We start from the raw sequence: 23,551 nt of genomic DNA on the forward strand, positions 1-23,551 counted from the left end.
TGGTTATAAAAAGTATAAATATTTTTTGACACTCCTGAAAATTTACTTGGTCCTGCCAGTCAGCACAGCTGTGTGTGAGAGAGGGTTTTCAACCATGAAACGGATCAATCCGACTGGAGGACCAGCCTCAGCTCAGTCCAGCTTCATAGGCTGCTATTTCTGTCAGTAGAGGGCCCAAAGTTGCAAGACTTTGATGCTGGATTGGTGGTGGAGAGGTGGTGGACCTGCAGCCAAAGGCAGCGGCGCCCAGGATTTAACCCCTGGGAATCAAGGCATCGGTCCGAAGATACAGAGGATGAATAGTGTTGTGGAGTAATAGTGTTTTTTACACCAAGAGTCACCACTACCTCTGGTGATACACTGCACACCAGCGTGCAAAGTATTACTTTGTATTATGGAGTCTGGAGATCCTTATTTCTTGTTGAAGGGGAACTCTATTCTTGGGACACGTTCCTTTCTACTGTTTCAACTGAATTGTATTAATATTGATAGTGTTTGGGTGCTTTCAATGGTTTGTTCGAATTCTGCATTAGCAAAACACAAAAAAATAAATGAAATTATAAATCTTTACCCGGGCAAGTGACTTTTGTGCAAGGACAAGTGAAACATAAATTTACTTGTCCGAAGGACAAGTGCCTCAGAAAGTTAATGTCAAGCCCTGGAGCGTGTTCGGAGGGAGCCGAGTATAGCTAGCCACGGTGGGTAATGCTGGGCGGAGCTGTCTGTTAATCGCACCGCATCTGATCAGCCGGACTGAGGTATTTCCACGCACTCAATGTTTTACAAGTGTCCGTTCAGCGCACTCAATGTTTCGCTAGACCAAAACAGGCCTGCAACATATTTTTCTTCTTTGTTCAAAACGTTACAGTGAGTAAACTGGACCGCGTGTGAATGTGTGTGTGTGAGTGGGCCCATCACTGCATTTGCTAAGACTGGTTTCAGATCACTTGACGTTGTTTTTCTTGTTTATTGTAAAGTTCTCTGTGTATTCTCTATTGTGAAGAAAGAGATAAAGCAGGGGAACATTTAGACCACTTATATTGGTGTAACAAGTGTGATTGAAACTATTGGTGTTTCTATTTAAATTTAAAGGGGCTATTATTTAAGTGTTTGAGGAATCTTTTGGTTATTTATTTTGTGTATTCGTTAATATTGAGTTTTGGGGAAAAGCTTTTATGTTTTATTTGCCAAGTTTTGTTATCCAATTAAACAAGGGTGTTACCCTATTTTTTCTCTAAAATAACAACTATCTCTGGGTCTCATTATTTTTAAATATTTTATTGTTAGAAGTGTTACAACTCATTATACACTTATTAGGTGCACCTTCGTGGTATCCATCTGAACTACATCGAACCCAAGCACCCTCCATTCTCACGTAAGTAATTCACAGAGTGGTGTACGGGTGCTACATAAATAAAATGGAGGCACCGCTGGGATGTTTTTAGACCCTAAGTAGTTTTAAATCAGTAATTTAATTTTAGTTTGACCCAGAGATTCAAATAGTTTGTTTAAAAAGTAGCTTAGAACCAAAAACTGGCTAGCTATTAACCTACATGTAAAACCATATTAAAGATTACCTATTGTGAAACTTTAAAATTGCAGAAGTAGAGTTTTACTAAGCATCCAAAGTCAAGAAAACGCAAATTAAGTTTTATCTGTGTTAAACTATAACCTACCAAATTCAGTTCTGACAAGTGATCACTGTAAGCGCACAACCCGTGGGGATGGCTCAGTTGAAGAACTGGTGTGTTGGAGAAGGCATAGACCCGGTGAAAGCCTTGCTGGTTAAAGATGTACCTCCGGACACTGAAGTTGGGTTCATTGATGAAACGCTGCAGACTGTCAAAGCCCTCGGCATAGTCAGGGTGAGAGGAAGAATGTATGACCCACAGTCTCAAAGTTTAACCGTGCTATGTGAGTGCAGGGAGAATGTGAATACAGACGCCATTCCTCTTGATGTTGTTCTTGAGGGGTCTGCTAAGACCTGGAGAATCTTTGGACTTTCTGAGCAGGAGGAAGAACCCCAAGCTCAGGCAGCCTGTGATGGTCAAAATGTGCTGCTGCCAGATTTCAGTTTTTCTTCCCCACTGCAAGCGTCCAAGCTAAGCTGTTTTTCATAGTTTCAGACTATATCAGAGTAATTCAGAGTATTAAATCAATAAAAGAATGATCAAATATATAACATATTATTGGAGGAATCAATTTCCTCCCAGTTTGGTCTTACTGTTGCATTGGGCCATTTACATTGATCAGTACTTCATCTGGTTTTTTTACATAATTATTTAATCAGTGGTAACACACAATATAATATTATTCCCCTCTCAAGAATTGTTGTTTCAATTATTATACCAATTGTAGCCAACCCTGCACCCTATTTCTTAATTAATTCCATTTATATTGTTACAAACAAACAAGACAAGCAATCTTAATCTTTAGTCACCACCATGTATCTTTTTCCATTCTTCATTACTTTTACAATGTACATGAGTTCAATTAAAGCATAAGTAAAAGTAATAAATCATCTTCCAGTCTAAATTCATTATCATACAAACATTCCCATGTTTGTTTAATACTTCTATATAAAGTCAAGCACTCCTTTGTCTGCAACGGTTCTCAAAACTTTACCCCAAAAACCAATCTATAAATAATCCTCTACACAGGGTATGATCCCCTGACAACAAAGTGACAGAATGCTTGGTATTTAACACTGTGATAAGTTATTTTAGTAAAGCGGTTATTAAAATGCAGCATTTATCCACCCCTTAAAACCCTTTCAAACCTTCTTGGGCGGTGACGCCATTGTCAAGTCTTAACCGTCATTGGGTCGTCACCTCTTGCCCCTGGTCTTGATACTGCTCAGTCCTCAATCCGTAATAATTTGGTATCAGTAAACAGATATTTTCTTTTTCAGGGAGTATCACCAGAGAACCGACACAGCCAATGGAACATCTACAAATGCTTAAATATGGAGACAATTCAAAACATGGTTAAATTCAAAAAGCATTATTAAAAATTCATCAATCTATTAAAACTGTCCAAAGTAAAAGTAAAATATGCTAAAATTGAACTCATTTAAAGATCATTCATTTCCATTCAGGTTTTATTTCTGCTACTTTAGCAAATGTTACACAAAACTATGTATCATGGTGGGGACTAACATCAGAACAAAGCCTCTCAAGCTTCTAGGAAGCTTAATTAAAAACATCACCTCAATTCAATAATAGTCTCTAGATAGTTTTTGAACCTACATTTATTCTTTCAGATGAATTTTCAACTTAATCTGTTTTCTTTAGTATAAACCCTTAACTTTAGATTGCCCTCTTAATATATAAAATCTTTAATCATTGATGAGGAGAGCTGTTTGAACTCCTTCATATCACTCTATCTAACATTATTGTCAAGGCACATCATTTTACATATAAAAATAAAATCAAACCAAAATAAAATGAAATAAAACACTTATGAATATTTCTTCAAATTCTGCTCTTGTGTTTCTGTTTCAAGCAGACACTTATCAATTTTAGACTGAGAGTGAGGAGTGGGGCATTACACTGTTTCACAATAATACATTTAATTTATTCTTCAACAGTAAAAATAGTGATATTTATAATAACTGATTATATTAACTGCTTTCAAACTTTCTCATCTCACACCATTTAAAAACAAAAACTACTCTCATCAAAAACTACTCTCATCTTACTTTCTTCTGTCCATTCAAACAACATACAAATAACCTTCTAATCTTTAATAAAACAGAACACAATGTCTTTTTCGACATTCTCTATATAATCAATACAACTTATGTTTAGCCTTCTGTTCATGCAGAGCTTTACATTTACAACACCTATCTTATTATTAATATATTATAATCCCTTTTTTATTATTAAGTAATAATTTATTATTACTACTTTCTCCATTTCTTACACTTTCTCAGGTGAAGGAACTTCCATTCTATCTAATAAAATAATATAAATCAAGTTTTTAAACTAACAGAAAAGTAAAAGATTAAACATAATAAAGTCTTAAAGACAAACATATCTAAAAACATATCTCTTTTCTTGTGTTTTAAAATAATTGCTCAGTAAGATACACTACTTACTTTTAATTTCTCATGACTCATTACATTATTTATTTATTTATTTATTTTTTTATCCAAATGTTTCATCATCTTTTAACAGTTATCACTATTATACCTCTAAAATTACACTTTCATGTATTAACTATGGCAAACTAAAATAGTAGTAATAGAAATAGACACTCAATCAGCACTTTATAGCACACACTAAGCTCCTTTTTTTTTTTTTTTTCTTTATTATGAGGGTACTCTCTGGAAAATTTGGGGGAGTAACCCATCCAATAGGTAACTCTATAACTTTGCCACATGTTTGTAATATTTACTCTTCAAATCAATAAATCAGTGGTTAGCTGCTGGATTTAAATTTAGACCCTCAGAACAATTTAGACACGGGCATTGAACCCATTGATGGCATTCTGGAAAATCATAACGTGATCGTATAAGACTGAAATTTTAATCCATATTATAAATGGCAAATCAATAATGATTACCAGCAGTAATGAGCGCAGGAAGATCAATCAGATCAATCACATCATTTTCAGTCTTCTTTGTGTCCGGATTTCCTCCTGCAGCATTAGTAACTTCTATAAAATCATCTTTCTCAGCCGTCTGCAATGGTGAGAAACTAGTTCCAGAATGAGTTAGTGAAACAACACACATAATAATAACAAATGAAACACAGAATAGACACATGAATATGAACTTATTAACATTCATATATGAGGAAGTTATGATGTTCAATTTAATCTTAACCTTTCTCTATGGGCTTCACCTGCCCCAAAGACTAATTTTTAAATGATCCAAATCATTCTTAAATTTATTTTCCTTTAATTTTAGTCTCAAATGCAAATTTTAGTCTCAGTGTATCCACGATCAACCAAGACCTATTCTGTGTATACCAAACAAAAATAAATAAAATAAAAATAAAATAGCTATCTATCTGCTTTCTATCTTTTTCTAAAGTCGGGGCCCCTTTCTGTCTGTCTGAAGACATCAAGAGAGGCCTGTTTCCCCTCAAAGTCATCCTCAATGCCTTCATCAGACAGTTCCTAACAAAAATAAAAAATCTCTGCCTATCTTTTGTTGGTTGATCAAGTTTACACCGATAACGCTGCACTCACATTTAAATTGTTCTCCAGACATTTTTAAAATCATAGAAAATTCAAAAACAACTTTCTTGTGTTTAATTTAATAATGTTAAAATAGTATTCTCTCATAAACTGGACCAGACAGAACATAAAATGGACACATGAATGTGAAGTTTTCACATTTAAGGTTTAACTGCATAAGATACAAAATATTATTTTCTTATTTTATCATATCTTTGGTCCTCTTTTGCCATTTGCTTTAATATAACAACACTTATCTTAAATACAACCTTGGTTTAAAATACAATTACTTATTTGACTTTAGTTTAGCGCAATACACTCGACTCAAAGCTTTATTGTTTGTCCAGATAATGTGATTTCCCAAATGCAATTCAATCACTTTAAAGTTATCACTTTTTTATAATCTAAATATTCTTACTCATCACTTTGATATAAAAGGAGTTATGATCTGACACATGTCCATTCAACAGCTGCTCCCTTTCAGTTTAGTTAATCTTACATCAGGCTTCATTCATGGCATGAAAAGAACAGCCCAAGAATAAACATTGTCCAGTCCGCTAAGGGTTAACTTTTTGATTTCATGCACATTTTTGTTTTAAAGCTATTTGTTTGTTTATACTGTATTATATTTATCCTTATACATACATACATACATATACATATACATACACACATTTACACAGACATACAAATATAATTTTTTCATTGGTTTTAATTCTACAATCATAATATTTATTAAGTGGCCTCTTTGTTTTTAATCATCAGATCTCTTCTGCCTCTTATATTTATGAAAATAGTCTAAATAGATTTTCTTTTATGTAAATTGCATACATACTCCTCATTAGTTATGCAGCAAAGGATCAACCTCTCTATCTGGATGGATATTTATAGGGCTCATATAACATACACTTCCATACGCAATCACACTTCAGTCATACTTCCCATACTTTAAAACACAGATTCTCTCACAAACACAGAACCTTTCACACTTTTTACAAACACAAGGCCTTTATAAACACAGAGCTCTCAAAAAATATTATACTAAAACAAACCTATTACTTCTGCCCCTCCTTTTGCTCTGCTCTTTTTATCCCTCTCCTTTATTTCCATAAAAAACACTCATTATTTACAGTGGTTGATTGCTATATCTGTTACTTCTTTTTATATTAAAACTCATGTACTTCCACCCACAGAGGTCACATCATTTTTGGGTCTCTGTTCAAGACAATTTCTACATTGGTGCTAATTCTCCTTTACTCTCCCTATTAAAAATCACCTTAACATTTTTGACTGTATTTAATTTGTTCATAACTCTAGAAATGATCACTAATTCCCTGTGTTTCTATTATTAATGTTTTTAATTCGATTTCTTTTCTCCTCTCAGTTAGTCTTCTCTCAAATTCAGTAACATCTTATTTCCACATTATTATTTCTGCTTCAGGAGGAAAACTGAGACAAGGAAAAAAAAAGTATTGTTCTGTTTCTCTGTGCGTGCTCAAAGCCCTCCCTTTACAGCTCCCTATTCTCACTCTAGCAGCCCCTCCCTTCTCTCTTTCCCAGCACTCAGTCTCCAGCGTACTGTAAGAGAGAGAGAGAATGAAAAAATCAACAACTGTGCTCATTTATCCGAGTCTTATCAACTATACTTCTGGATAACATCCAACTAAATAAACTAAATATTTATTACTACTAATACTTATTTATATATTTATTATACTTATTTTTATTTCTTATCTCTTCCCCTTATATTTATTTATTATATTTTATTTCTTTCTTTTTACTCTTTTTGTTATCCTCTTTATTTTCTTAACTTATATTTTCTCTTATTCTTTCATTTTATTATTTGCTTATGTTCCTTCTTTTATTGCTTATATGGTTTCACTTTATTTCTTCTCAAAACCAACTATTTGTTTATTCATGCTTTATGTTTGTTAGTATAATCTTATTTTGTGAATTACAAAACTTTTCTTAAAACATGGTTATACCTCACATACTACTTATACATACATCTTGGGTACAAAGTCTAAACTGGATAATAAGATTATACATTACTTATTTCTTATACATACAGCATGGTCACAAGTGTTTAAACTAATGCATTCATTTTTCTAATTATTTGCTTTATCATGCATTATACTTTCATTTTTGATTACATATGTATTTCAACATGAGCAATACATTGCTTTCACATAAGTAATGCATCATTATCTATGTCTATATTAGCAATACACACTTAAGTTTTGCATTCTGCTTTATATCATGCATATCTATGTTTCCCTATCCAAGTCTGCCCTCTTAAAACAACGTTTCCCAATAATGTGCCACTTCAGATTTCAAGTAAGGAATATTCGCCTCCTTGACTGACACTTTCAAATGTCCCTTGTATATATCTATCTCATCTCTATGGCCTGCTTTACAGAGTGTAGTTATGTGATCCACAAATAATTTAGGATCTATGTTCCTAACCGCAACATCCAACCAGTTAACAAATGGCCACTCCTGTTCTATTTCTCCTAAATTCACCACTTCAGTTAAGGTTCTCATTAACTCCTTCTTTTTGCAGTTAATTTTCTCTTCTGCCCTGCGTAATCTATGTACTCTGATTCTTTCCAAAAATGATCGCTGATTCCCTTTAACTCTATCAGCGCTCTTTCCAATTCTCTCTCCCACTCTTCAGATCTGCATTGATCTCCAACTTTACAAAACTCGCTTGTCTCTGCATTTTTCTCTAGTCTTGTTCACTGTAATGGAAAACTTTTTGCCTTTTCTTTATCTTTTTCCCAATTATTCTATTTTTTCTCTTCTGAATCTCCCTTCCCTCACTCACAGAGCTGTCCGTTCAGCTGACCAGTGAGTGAGAGCAAGGCAGGGAGATATCAGAGAAGCCGGTGCCATTTTGCGTCTTTATACTTTTTCAACAATTGTTTTATTCAATTCACTGTTTCAATTCATTTTCCACTTTTGCTCTCATTTAGCATTTCCTTTGTGCACCTGATTCTCTGTATTATTCTGCCTCTGCACACAATACATCATCAACACTGCAATCATGCATTTGAATAAACACAAAAACAGCGCATTTAGTACCGTAAGCACACATGCACCAACAACATAGTTAGTCATGCACATTATTCATTATCTCAAACATGCACATAGTTCAACATTTCCCGTTTTCTACACAGTCCGGGTTCCGTCAAACACTTCAATAAATAACTAAATCTAACACCTGGAGGAATTTTACGTGAATTTCACTTCTCCACCCGTGTTAGGATTTTCACCTGTACAGGATTTTCAGCCACTCTTCTGGCAAAACCTTGAATAAATGCACCTAACCGGGAATTTTCACGCGTGTCGCTTCTCGACTCACCCCAGGCTTTTTCTACCTTCTTCAAATAAACTTTCTTAAACTCTCTTTAAACAATCCCACCCCCTATTTTTGAAATCTGGAACTCGCCTCTATTTTAGCCAATTAGTTCAAATTATTCTATGTCCGGACTGGCAAAAGTCTTAGGAAGCCACTTACCGGGACTCGCTACCACAGATCACACAAAAACACCTTAAGCAAAGATGCTTACCTCAGTTTCTGGCGCCGGTGTTTCTGTGCGATCGTGCAAGCCGTCCCACCAGCGACCTCTGCCCCTTGACCTCAATGCCAGCCCCACGAGTTGAGCGCCAAAGATATGTCGTGGAATATCGCGATGAATCTCTCTAAGTTGTAAGAAAACTCTCGGAGTCTTGAGTTCCAGATGCCAAAATTGTAGTTTATTGAACACCAACAAACATGAGACCGGCCAGCTGTCCGTTCTGACTGTCTTAGTCCAAAACCTCCTCTTCTATACAGTTTGTTATCTGGCATTACCTCATTTCTGTGCCCCTTTGTTATTTTTGTAACCAATGGATACTATTTGCCACCATTATCTCACAGAGCCTTTTGATATCTTTTTACTGGTAGAAATTTGGCTTTAGTCTATCTTCAAGGTCCTTAGTCTCATTATTTTGTTACAGCTGGGTGCTCTTTGTGGCCTCTGCAGCATCAACACTTTTAGTAACCTCATATGCTCTCTCCTGGGTCACACAAAGGCCAGGAAACTCATATAAGTATTTTGATATATAAGAAACATATATATGAAAAATATACTATACAAGCCCACACACGGTCACAACAATCTTTACAGAAGACTGCGTACTTTCTCAGGGGTCATGCCCACACCCCTGGGAGAAGAACAGTTGGAAAACTGGGTTGAACGAGCCAGACTTATGATTGAAGAATATGATCGCCCAGAAAGAGAAAAGAAAATGAGAATAATGGAAAGTGTAAAGGGTCCTGCACTCGAAATCCTCCAAGCTGTTCGTTTCAACAACCCAGCTGCAACCTCTATAGACTACATTGATATTCTCGAGACCACATTTGGCAACCCCGAGAGCGGTGAAGAACTTTACTTTGCCTTCAGAATGTTGTGTCAACACCCCAACGAGAAACTCTCTGAGTTCCTGAGACGCCTTGAGAGAGTCCTAAATAAAGTTGTCCAAAAGGGTGGACTCCAGTCATCGGCGGCCGACAAAGCACGTCTTGACCAACTCATTAAAGGGGCCATCAGGTCTGACATTATGATATTAAATCTCGGATTGTGAGACCTAGAGGAGGAGCATGAAGCTTCATGTCGCAGACTCCATCCACCCAAAGCCGTCTACGCCAAAAATGCTACTGTGACCTCTGACACAGAGTTAAAAGAATTGAAAACTGAAATACACCAACTCAGAGCACAAGTAAGTGAACTCTCAACCCCAGCCGCCATGTCAAGTCACTTTTCGACGAGCACACTGCTTCCAGTCACTCCGGCGGCAGAGAACTCAGAAGATAAGAACGTTCAAGCTTTAAAGAAAGAAGTTGTCAAGCTCCGAAAGCAAGTCTCTGTCATGTCAGTTAAGCCCAAGTACAGTCCTGCTACTGAGGCCTGCCCACAAGAGACCCAGCCAATACCTTGGCAGTCAAGACCTTCTACAGCCAGAGACTTAAGTGATTTTTTCTGCTATCGCTGCGGTGAAGACGGGCATTTTGCCAACAAGTGTGCCTCTCTCGAGAACTATCCCAAAGTTATTCAGAAACTGTTGCAAGCTCAAAGAAAGTCCAAGCAGAACCGCAAATCTGATAACGAAACAAGAACCAAGACCACAAATGCAAGTGTGAAGAGAAGCTCGGTAAATGTACAGACCAACAGTTTGCCCGAGGGACTCGTGGGACCGCCCTCCACTGCTCAGGTCAGGATCAATGGAAACCCCTGCACCGCGCTGATGGACAGTGGATCTCAAGTTACCATCATCTTTGACAGCTGGTATGCCAAACACCTGTCACACATCTAGCTAAACTCTGTGACCGGTCTAGCAATATGGGGCCTAAGTGAGTCAGATAGCAGTTACCCGTACAAAGGTTACATTCAGGTAGAGCTGGAGCTGCCACAAAAATCTAAGTCCAACAAAATCAAGTCTGTTCCTGTCCTGGCCCTGGTGTGCCCTGATCCACGTTGTTCTGAGACTATACCTGTCCTGATCGGCACAAACGTCAAGGGGGTTCAGCCCTTCAAGTCCAGAACAAAGAAAGAAGAGTTAGAGAACGTTAATTCAGTAACAATCCAAGTTCAAGAGAAAAAACACTTACCCATTCCTGCCGGGATGACCATAAAAGGCCATAAAGACTTGCCTGTGGCTGAAGTTAAGTGGTCTGGGCCTGGTCCTCTCAGTATCCCTCCTGGCACTGAATACGTTGCTAGCTTCAAAGTGAAAGAAAAACAAGACATTGGAGACAGCATACTCATCATTGAAAGAGCCCACTCACCTGCTCTTCCTCCCAGTGTATTTGTCCAGCCAACTGTGTTGTTCTCAAAGATGCTAGATCCAAACAACTTCCTGGTGCTCCTGCGTAATGAGTCTCTAAAGTAAACTGCCATTTCAATGGGCACCGTGATCGCTCACCTTCACGTCGCTGACATGGTGACAGATGCACCAAGCCCTAAAGTCGAATCTGTTCCAGCTATGGATCCTTCTTTGTTTGAATTCAGTGAGTCACCCATCAGCAAAGAGTGGAAAGAGAGGCTGAGTCAAAAGCTTGCCAAACACCCCCATATGTTCTCTATTGAAGAGTGGGATGTTGGTTTGGCCAAAGGGGTAGAACATCACATCCGCCTGAACGATAACACTCCTTTCCGAGAGAGATCTCGACATATTGCCCCTGCTGATTTGGGTGATCTTCGGCGTCACCTGCAAGGTTTGTAGGCGGCTGGGATCATAAAAGAATCAAGAAGTCCATTTGCTTCACCGATTGTTCTTGCTCGCAAAAAGAATGGTCAACTTCGTATGTGCATCGACTACCGCACCCTGAACCGGAGAACTATCCCAGATCAGTACACTGTACCACGGATCGACGACGCTCTCGATTGTTTGTCCGGCAGTAAGTGGTTTTCAGTGTTGGATCTGCGCAGTGGTTATTATCAAATCCCAATGGCTGAGGAGGACAAGGAGAAAAACACTTTTATCTGTCCTCTGGGATTCTTCCAATTTGAGCGGATGCCGCAGGGGATTACAGGGGCCCCTGCGACATTTCAACGACTTATGGAAAAGGCAGTCGGTGACATGCATATGCTGAAAGTCATCGTCTATCTTGACGACCTCACTGTTTTCGGCAAGACTCTGGGGGAGCATGAGCAAAGACTCCTCAAAGTCATCGCTCGTCTTGAAGAAGCCGGACTCAAGTTGTCCTTCGACAAGTGCCAGTTCTGTCGCTCACAAGTCACCTATGTCGGGCACATTGTTTCTGAGCAAGGTATCGCCACAGACCCGGACAAAGTTGAAGCAGTGACGCGGTGGAAGAAGCCAATCGACCTTCCTTCTCTGCAGTCATTCCTGGGGTTCTGCGGCTACTACCGCAGGTTTATAAAAAACTACTCCATCATTGTCCGACCACTTACAGAGCTGTGCAAAGGGTATCCTCCCACCCAAAAGAAGCAAAAGTCTACATTTTCATCAGACAAGACCTATTACAAAGTCAAAGAGCCTTTTGGTGAACGGTGGGACAGTCATGTTCAGAGGCATTCCAAAAATCATCCACTGCCTCACAAATGCACCTGTGCTGGCATTCTCCGACCCCACCAAGCCTTACATACTTCACATCGATGCCAGTTTTCATGGGCTCGGTGCTGTCCTCAACCAAGAGTACCCCGAGGGTTTGTGACGCGGTGGAACCTTTTTTTGTTGCTTTCGCAAGCCGCAAGCTGAGTGCCTCTGAAAAGAACTATCCAGTGCACCAGCTGGAGTTTTTGGCACTCAAGTGGGCAGTGGTAGACAAATTCCACGACTACTTGTATGGAGCCCAGTTTACCGTGAGAACCGATAACAACCCCCTAACTTATATTCTCACGACTGCCAAACTCAATGTGACAGGTCACCGCTGGCTCTCAGCACTCGCCACGTACAATTTCACACTGCAGTATAGGCCTGGCAGCAGCAACATCGACGCCAATGCCCTGTCACGAAACCCTCTTCCAACCACGGAAGAAGGCTGGCAAAGCGTACCGACTGAAAGTGTTCAAGCTCTGTGTAAGCAGATCAAGTGCCTTGAAACTTCGACAGAGTCCACAATTATTGCTGAGTCACTCGGAGTGTCACCTGATGGTATACCAGAGTGTTTCGCCTTCCCAGTTCGGTTGGATCTCGGTTCGCTGAGTCAGCTCAGTCATAAAGACCTGGTCACAGCTCAAGATGTTGACTCTATTATCGCTCCAGTCAAACAGTCACTTCGTGGAGGTCCATCACTTACTAGCTCCGACAATCCAATTTCTGTCCTGTTGAACAAAGAATCAAGCAAGCTGTTCATTCAAAACAATCTGCTCTACCGAAAGGTTGAAAAAAGTGGAACTGAGGTAAAGCAGCTGGTACTGCCCAGAGAGTATGTCCCGATGGTCCTGAGATCTCTGCATGATGAGTCTGGTCATTTGGGCATGGATAAGACTATCAAACTTATTAGAAATCGATTCTATTGGCCGAAAATGGGAGTCGAGGTTGAGCAGTACATCAAGAACTGCGGCAGATGCATCACTCTCAAAGCCCTTCTTCAGAGAGCTGCTCCCTTAAAACAGGTCACCAGCCAAGGTCCTTTAGACCTCGTCTGTATCGATTTTCTGTCACTTGAGCCAGACTCTCAAGGTTTCGCCAACATCCTTGTAGTGACAGACCACTTTACTCGATACGCCCAAGCTTTTCCAGCCAAAGACCAGAAAGCGACCACCGTTGCCAAGATACTGTATGAGCGTTACTTTGTGCACTACGGACTCCCTGCCCGTATACATTCGGATCAAGGACGCGATTTTGAAAGCAAACTGATCCAAGACCTTCTGATGATGCTGGGTATTCGTAAGTCAAGGACATCGCCTTACCACCTTCAGGGAGATCCGCAACCGGAAAGATTAAATCGTACGCTCTTGTCAATGCTTGGCACACTCGATCCAAAACAAAAACAAAAATGGAGTCAAAAGATCAGTCAGTTGGTCCACGCCTACAACTGTTCTCAAAATGACGCAACGGGTTATTCACCTTACCTGCTAATGTTCGGCAGAGAAGCTCGCTTACCAGTAGACATATGCTTTGGCGTGACCAAGGACAACCAAAAGACAAAGTCCTACCATCAGTATGTTGCCAAACTCAAGAAAGATCTCCAAAGAGCCTACAGTCTAGCAACAGAATCGTCAGACAGAAACCACCAAAGGAACAAAAGAGCACACGACAAGCACGTCAAAGAACAAGTCCTTGACAAAGGCGACAGGGTGCTGCTGAGAAACTTTGGGGTCACCGGAAAGCACAAATTGAAATGCAAGTGGAGATCCTTACCATATATTGTTACGGAGAAGCTACCCAACTTACCTGTCTACAAGATCAAGCCAGAGAGGGGCATGGGAGCTGAAAAGACTATTCATCGTAATCACCTGTTACCCATTGGTTACCTTGTGAGAATCCCCGTTGATGAAAGGGAAGTGGGGCCACAACAAAGACCAGTGACCAGAGCATGTCATCAAAATACAAAAGAACTGGTACAGACAAACAACCACGATGAAGACATGTCCTCAGAATTAGAGTACGATGAAGTATACCTGCCAAGACCCGTTGAGTTAGACTGGGACAAGTTGCTAACATGTCCAGAACTGTCCACAAAGCAGTCCAAGCCAATTGTTACCGAACCTGAAAGACAAGCTCAAGACCCAACTGAGATAGAGCCGGTGGTCAATGATCTTCCAAACCTGCCTCCCAACGCTGATCCAGAAGTCAACGTTCTAGAGGAGGGAGCAGACGTCAACCCCTATCCGGACACTCAAGCTGAGATTGAACAAGTTGAACATTCAAAAAGAGTCATTCGTCCAGTGGTTAAGCTGAGCTACGATGAACTTGGCAAACCCTGTGAATACCCTGTGACAGTCCTAAGCCACTGAGTGTTAGTGGGAAGTGGACTCTACGGAGACTCTAGAAGCAGTATATGTCAAACTCTCTGGTGCCACCCCATGGCGTTGTGTTTCACTTGTTCTAATCTGGCCTCTACCCTTGACTTTAAGACTATAAGATTCCTCTAAGGTTTATGTTGATGAGGGCATCAAAACGTTCTAGAAGGGGGAGGATGTAGCCCGGTGGTAAACTCGGCTATTATAGTGTACTGAGAACCGGGTGGATTATTATTAATCTCTCTTAATCTTAAAAACGAGTCATATGACTATTAAAAAAGTAAACGTTTATTTACTTTGAAATAAATAGTAGGAGACACCTGATTTTACTGTAGAATAATCATTTTTAGGTGGTATAATAATCATTCTTAGATATCAAAATACTTATATGAGTTTCTAGGCCTTTGTGTGAGCCAGGAGAGAGCATATGAGGTTACTAAAAGTGTTGATGCTGCAGAGAACACAAAGAATGGTATACAACCTTGAAATACAGGATGTACTTCTTTAATCAGTTATTATATGAATGGTGTCTTGTATTCTTGCAGCTGGTGTTTTGCTGTTTCTGTTAATTAGTAGTATTCTGACATATATCTTTGGTGTATTTCCTTTATGCTGACACGTATCTCTAAAATATATGGTGTGTCTCATTAAAATACAGGATGCACTTCTTACGAAAACACTTTTAATAAGTTAAGTATCTTTGGTATGATATGTTTCTGGCATGGTGTTTTACCCTGATGAGTTAAATATCTTTGGAGCTTGTATTTTCTTTCATTAATCAAATGATACTGTGTATGAACAAACAAGGCCGCCTCATTATGAGGGTACACTGAAATGTAGGGCAAAGGTAAAAGGTATGTGATGGGGACATGGCTGTTTGTATCATACACAGGTGTTTCTAAAATTGATGCACTTTTATCATGAACTATGACTTATGTCAAAAATAAGTGGAGTTACCAGTTGATGTATGTTTTTTAAAAAATAATTAGATGAGGGATTTTCCACCAATATTTAATTAGTAAGGAAAATAGAACATATTGGTGGCGAAGGAAAGAGACAAGAGCAATTATTCTATTGGTCAGAGATAATGGGCAAGAAGATAACAAAAAGGTATATAACTGAGAACTCAGGAGGATAGAGTCAGAACATTCAGCTGACTGGTCTCTTGTTTGTTGGTGATTAATAAACTACAACTTTGGCATCTGGAACTCAAGACTCTGAAAGTTTTCTTCAACTTAGAGAAACTCTTCGCAATGTTCCACGACAATTTCTAAATAAGGAAATATAAATTCATTTTACATAATTAAAAGGAGATTGATATTTGGTAATTTTATTTCGTGACAGTGAAACTAAAGTTTAAAGTTTATATTATTTAGCTAAAGATTACCAAAGGTTGTATGCAGTTAGCATATATTACTTTATTTTTACTGATTTCATGTGACAAATTTTATTGGTCATTTGGGTATTTACGCTGTATTAGTCAATAGTGTTTGGCTGCAGATATTCACGTGACCTAGGGAGAGACATGTAAGAGGAAGAAAAAGTTTTTTGCCTGGCGGTCCTCGTGTGAGTACGAGACATTGACACGAGGAGAAGAAGAAAGATAAGACGCTAGAAAGTGCTGTTAACGTCGATGAAACTGAGCGCGAGGTTTCAGAGAAGATGACCGCGGACTCGGGATGTTTGTGAGCCGAGAGACTGAGTGAGAAACGAAGCCGGAGAATCCGTCTGACGGAGCGTGTTCGGAGGGAGCCGAGTATATGGAGTTTCCTTTGTGTCTTTATTATTCAATACTGTGTTTGAGAGTAAAATTTATTATTTTGTAATTAAAAAAAATAAAAGAGTGCAAAAAAGTCTTCTAAATGCTCAAAAATAAAGAAGTTGATAACAAAATTATTTGCAGTGCGTGTAATCTTTTGAAAACTTTTTTTTTTTTTTTTTTGTGCACTTCAAAAACTTTTCATCACAAACCCACACATTTTGCTCTCTTTTCTGCTGTCTTTTTTGCCGCTGTAAATATTTTGCTTGTGAGTTGAAAAGTTTTGCTTGAGTTGAAAAGTTTTGCTTGCGCAAAGCTGTACCTCAGTGGGCGGTCTCTAACAACCAGATGAAAGGCCTTTTTCTATTGGTCACCCTCGATTGAAGTGACCGGTTGGCCACGCCCATTACAGTTTCCCGCCGCTGCTGCTGCTGCCATCAGTGTCGCACTGCGGTCAAGCCAGCCGTGGTTTGAAAATACACGGTCAAGCCAGCCGCCAAAAAAAGAAGTGTGTGCGCCTATTACTATGAATACGGTAATTTCAGTAACAGCACAGAAAGAACGCGCTTTCAGAGCACTTGAGTTGCCCAGATCGATCCGTCCGTCTGTCTATCTATCTTTTTTCTTTCTTTCTATGTCTTTTTTATCTATCTATCTATCTATCTATCTATCTATCTATCTATCTATCTATCTATCTATCTATCTATCTATCTATCTATCTATCTATCTATCTATCTATCTATCTATCTATCTTTTTTCTTTATTTCTATCTATCTATCTATCTATCTATCTATCTATCTATCTATCTATCTATCTATCTATCTATCTATCTATCTATCTATCTATCTATCTATCTATCTATCTATCTATCTATTTCTAAAGGCCAAATTTCTAATAAGTAGAAAAAACTAATGGTCAGTTCTTGTAGGGGACGTCCCATACCATACAGTATACTCACCTCATATCAAACCAGTTTACTGTAGCATTTTGGAGAAATGTCACATTATTTGACTTCAGAGGCCCATTAATACCTCATTTCTAATAAGTAGAAAAAAATAATGGTCAGTTCTTGTGGGGACGTCCCATACAGTATACACACCTCATATCAAACCATTTTACTGTAGCATTTTGGAGAAATGTCACATTATTTGACTTCTGAGGCCCATAAAGACCTAATTTCTAATAAGTAGAAAAAAACTAATGGTCAGTTCTTATACGGGACGTCCCATACAGTATACTCACATCATATCAAACCATTTTACTGCAGCATTTTGGAGAAATGTCACATTATTCGACTTCAGAGGCCCATTAATACCTCATTTCTAAGTAGAAAAAATAATGGTCAGTTCTTATACGGGACGTCCCATACTGGGCTGGCTTGACCGTGTATTTTCAAACCACGGCTGGCTTGACCGAAGTGCGACGATGATGGCAGCAGCAGCGGCGGAAACTGTAATGGGCGTGGCCAACCGGTCACTTCAATCGAGGGTGACCAATAGAAAAGGCCTTTCATCTGGTTGTTAGAGACCGCCCACTGAGGTACAGCTTTACGCAAGCAAAACTTTTCAACTCGCAAGCAAAACTTTTCAACTCGCAAGCAAAACTTTTCAACTCGCAAGCAAAATATTTACAGCCGCAAAAAGACAGCAGAAAAGAGAGCAAAATGTGTGGGTTTGTGATGAAAAGTTTTTGAAGTGCACAAAAAAAAAAAAGTTTTCAAAAGATTACACGCACTGCAAATAATTTTGTTATCAACTTCTTTATTTTTGAGCATTTAGAAGACTTTTTTTTGCACTCTTTTATTTTTTTTAATTACAAAATAATAAATTTTACTCTCAAACACAGTATGTTTGATTGAATAATAAAGACACAAAGGAAACTCCATACGAGTATAGCTAGCCACGGTGGGTAATGCTGGGCGGAGCTGTCGGTTAATCGCACCGCACCTGATCAGCCGGACTGAGGTATTTCCACGCACTCAATGTTTTACAAGTGTCCGTTCAGCGCACTCAATGTTTCGCTAGACCAAAACAGGCCTGCAACATATTTTTCTTCTTTGTTCAAAACGTTACAGTGAGTAAACTGGACCGCGTGTGAATGTGTGTGTGTGAGTGGGCCCATCACTGCATTTGCTAAGACTGGTTTCAGATCACTTGACGTTGTTTTTCTTGTTTATTGTTAAGTTCTGTGTATTCTCTATTGTGAAGAAAGAGTTAAAGGAGGGGAACGTTTAGACCACTTATATTGGTGTAACAAGTGTGATTGAAACTATTGGTGTTTCTATTTAAATTTAAAGGGGCTATTATTTAAGTGTTTGAGGAATCTTTTGGTTATTTATTTTGTGTATTCGTTAATATTGAGTTTTGGGGAAAAGCTTTTGTTTTGTTATCCAATTAAACAAGGGTGTTTCCCTATTTTTTTCTCTAAAATAACAACTATCTCTGGGTCTCATTATTTTAAAATATTTTATTGTTAGAAGTGTTACAACTCATTATACACTTATTATGTGCACCTTCGTGGTATCCACCTGAACTACATCGAACCCAAGCACGCCTCTATTCTCACGTAAGTAATTCACAGAGTGGTGTACGGGTGCTACAATTATATGTGTCAACAATAGGCTTATACTCTTATAAAAAAACAAAACAATAGCTTGATAATGTTTTATTATGAAAACAATTGTTAATGTTCTCACGGAAGGTATGTTGGTCTAGTGTGTTTGCTGACCATGCATACAGACCTGGGTTCAATTCTCTCTTCAATTGAATTGTTATAATAGCATCTTTTACATTTCATAGTTTCCTTCTGTCTAAATTGGTGGCTAAACCAAACCAGACAGTTATAGATATACACAGGACAGGCTCAATGACGGCTGAGTAGAACTGTGTGAGCAGATCCAGTGGCAGGCTGAACTTCCTGAACTACCTCAGAATAAATGGTACTGTGAAATTGCATGAAAAATTTCTTCAGAAACATTTTGAAAGGATTCAAAAGGGATTTTGTTTGTTAGGCAAAATCTTAAGATTTTTAATCTTAAATCTTAAAATTGTTTGACAATTTTAATCAGCCCGTAAACTTTAGAAAATGTAGTTAACATTTTTTTTTCAGTAATTCAACCATTCTCAGAAAGTTCAGTAGATTATACTGTAATTACTGGCTGTTAGATTAATTTTAAATTGTCATTAATTTATATAAAACAGTATAATATATTGTGAATGTGATTTACAAAATAGTTGTCAATAGACCTGTTAAAAATACATCATAATCTGCACCAAGCTTCAAATTTGTCCTCAATAATTGGGATTTTAATACATGTCACTATGTGTACTGCCAGTATGACTTACCACTGGACATGTGTTCCACCTATAATTCATTCACTTTGTTTAATGGTCATGGAAAGTTACTCAAACTATTAGTTCATCAAGCCATTATTCATTATAAAGAAATAAAAGCAATTGAAAGTATATTATTGACACATTTCAGCATATGATGCTTTAGTGTTGCAAATAAAATAATTCAACATGCGATTTACTGCTCTGACAACTGTAATTGCCAGTTCCCATTCTAACCAATGTCCCATATTAACATGGGCAACCATGTTACCCTGTGAAATGGTTAAAATAGCTCTTAAACAGTGTCAAATTAATTAGAACAGACATTGATGAAATGTTGATACCAACAAATTTTATAATGTGCGAAACAACTGCTTTTCTTTGCTTCTTGACAATTCACATAAAATGAATCTGCTGAAAAGGCAAGTAAAATTATTTACGTGCACATCCCCAGATAACACAATCCCTAGTTGATCCATAACACCATCATGTCAGCGCAAACCTGCATCTCAGTGGGGTTGAAAACACTTTTTAAGGTTTACAATGGAGAAGCTATATACAAAAATTACGACACTTGCTGCTGCTGAGAAATATTTAAACTTACATCTTGGCGATTTTGAAGCGATGTTACTTCTGCAACAAAAAAGGTAATCCCAGAAGCGATCTCTCTCTCTCTCTCTCTCTCAGTTTCTTTCGTTTACTCAAAAACAATCACTTACATGTTAAAAAACTACCTCATTACTCCAGTAAGTGCTCCAGTAAAGCAGCGCAAGCCTCGCAATCCTCCGTTGCTAGTTCTGATGTGACCATTATGAAACTAGCCACGACAGCTCAGACTATATCAAAGCAAGACGTTGAATCCGTGGCGGAAGAAAGTAGTTCCACTCACAATAGCGTTTTAGGGATGAATACCGTAAATGTCTGTAGTAACCGTGGTATTAGTGGTGAGACGTGAGCAAAAGAGAGAGGACGCTTTTCAATCGAAATTGAAATAGATATAGCATATTATAGACATTGTTTATCATTCTTATCTGATGAACTTAACCAATGTCTTCTGTTTGAATTGTTTATTTTGTTGTGGTAGCCTGTAAGGCTCTTTGAAATAACTGAAATAATATGGCAAAGTGATATGGAACCATTTTGTGGTTAAGACTTGGAACTACTGCATTTACTTGAAAATGAATAGCACATTTTAGAACATCCATCAACCAATCAGAATAAAGCATTCAACAGACCAGTGGTATCATTTTAAATAAATCAACATCTGTTGTCAATTATTCCTTACATATAGGTATATGATTTATTCACATTACTGTATTAAATGCATATGTTGTTTTTGAAGGTCACTTTGGTTCAGGAGTGGCCTCTTACTTTATATTCCTGCGATGGCTGTTTGGCATCAATATTGTCCTCACTGTTATGACTGGAGCATTTATTGTGTTGCCTGAGGTTAGTATGCATTGCATTCATTCTCAAAAGTAGTTAGTATACATTCAACAATATTAATATAATTGAAAATAGCTGAATGTCTCTTGACATTTCTAACTTTTTTAATGTACATCACCTAATGATTATATATAGTATAATGCTCCTTTTTAAATGTTTTGAATTATCTCTGAATGTATAGGTATTTACACATTTCTCTGTGTGTTTTTTCCTAGCAACATTAGTTAACAGACAGCATATTTTGTTACAACCCAAGCCATTTCTTAGACCTTTATTTTATCTGTAAATATGATTAGATTTATTTCATTCACTGATGCAGAGACACAAAGCAATTTCTGTGTTCAGGTACGGTATCATCTGTTGGCCTCTATAATTTCCTCTCTCTTTTCAATCTGTGTTTTCCAATCAGCTCCTGGCCGTCGCTCCGTTTGGTACGACCTGCAGAAAAACCATTCCCAAGGATCACCTTCCTTCCACACAAGACCTGGACACCATCTGGTCACTAGGGGCAAGGATATTATTTTCTCTTTTTTACAGCTTTGCTAAAATGAAGCATATATATGATCTGTTTAACTATGCTAGTTTGGCACATAAGTATTTGTCAAAAATGTATTTTTGAAATGCAATCTGCCACTTTTTGGTCGACTTATGTTTTATGTCTGTTTTTCAGGGTTATCTTCAATACGCTGTGCTGTTTTATGGCTACTACGTAAATGTGTGTAAAATCGGCAGTGCTGGCTACAGACTACCCTTGGCCTATTTTCTGGTTGAATGGCTGTTTTTGCCTACAGTTTCATCACTTTGTTAAGAAAGTAATCACTTTAACAAATATACTTTGCTTGAAAACTATGATTTGCCTGCTGAAAAGACCAGTTTAGACCAGGATGAGTTTTTTTCAGGCAGGTTTATGCTGGTTTGGTGTTGGTTTAGCTAGTAGACCTCATGTCGTTGCAAACCTGTATGATGTTACTTTTTCCATGTAATACAAAAGGAGAACTTCTGAAGAATCTTCATGCACCTCTGTTCCATATAACAACATTTCATAGTTACTACAGCTGTCAAACATAAAAACACAAGAAAAGACCCTTCAATTAACTATAAAAATATAAGCACTCTTTTCCAAGTCTTCTGAATCATCTAAAATATGGGTCCTTATTCATGGAAATATTGTCAGCACTTTACAATTTGACATGACACATTTCACATGTAAAGGGAAAGTACTCCATTTGTACACTTTTACATCTGAAAGTGAAAGTGGCGACTTAAAGTAAAAAAGGAATTAAATATTGTTCTGTTTCTCACCCACAGCTATCATATCGCTTCTGAAGACATGAATTTAACCACTGGAGTCGTATGGATTACTTTTCCTTTATGTAATTTTTGGAGAAAAGGTCTGATTAACATTCACTTGCATTGTATGGACCTACAGCCCTGATATATTCTTCTTAAAAATTGTGTTTGTGTTCTGCTGAAGAAAGAAATTCAAAAATTTCTGGTATGGCATGAGGGTGAGTAAATGGTGAGGGAATTATCATTTTTGGGTGAACTATCCCTTTAAACACTTGAGGCTCAATTGTGCTTTGGTGTAAAACCTAGCTTTACACTATGAGCTGCCATTATTTTTTAAACTGAATGCAATCGCAAATTAGATTTCAGAGCTTCGGTAGAGGGGAAGATTATCATTAAATAATGGCTTTTGGATTAAGGAAATAATGGAAAACAGATGTGTAAAGATTTTTCAATATGTCTCCTTTTGCGTTTGGAAAAAAACAACAATATATATATATATATAGGGTTTGGAACATAAGGGTGAGTAAATAATGACAGAGATTGAATTTCTTTATTTCCTGTTGTTATCTTGATAAACATTCTTGTTCTTTTAAATTCTGATTATATGCACTTGACAAAGCATGCATCCATAATGCAGCTTTATACATTCGTCTTTTATTAGAATGGCTAAAAACTCCCACATGAGTTTAGCTGGCGCTTCTGATGAGAATTACACCTTTTGTTGGCGTGTCATCTGTGCGTGGGACTACCTGATTGGGAACCTAGAGGCAGCCGAGAGTAAAGGGGCAGCCATCATCAATAGCATCAGACTAAGCATCTCCTACATCCTACATCCCATAATAAACCATCTATCCCTGATTCAATTCGCAATGATCGTCCAGTTTTAATTCCGTAAAACATTGGGAAATTAGCACTAATAGTTGAACATAAACCTCCCTTGTAGGCAGAGGAAAACATGTGAATTGAGTCTCATGAAAATAAAACGCTGCCATTTGTAACATTGGAATATCGTTCATAGTAAGATTAGCAGTCAACCTGCTCTCTAAACCTCAGCTAATTAGAAC

At 38.0% G+C, this 23,551-nt stretch overlaps 1 protein-coding gene across 1 annotated transcript in view; it reads left to right on the forward strand.

The window, feature by feature from the left end:
- LOC127655539 (transmembrane channel-like protein 3) overlaps positions 1-23,551 on the forward strand; it is a 51,327-nt gene that overhangs the window by 16,220 nt on the left and 11,556 nt on the right. The window contains 5 exon segments of the mRNA XM_052143430.1: positions 21,094-21,200; positions 21,607-21,705; positions 21,868-21,964; positions 21,967-22,009; positions 23,149-23,295. Of these exon segments, the coding sequence (XP_051999390.1) occupies positions 21,094-21,200; positions 21,607-21,705; positions 21,868-21,964; positions 21,967-22,009; positions 23,149-23,295 (493 nt within the window).

This window comes from Xyrauchen texanus, chromosome 2 (genome assembly GCF_025860055.1).
Source record: "Xyrauchen texanus isolate HMW12.3.18 chromosome 2, RBS_HiC_50CHRs, whole genome shotgun sequence".
NCBI lineage: Eukaryota > Metazoa > Chordata > Actinopteri > Cypriniformes > Catostomidae > Xyrauchen > Xyrauchen texanus.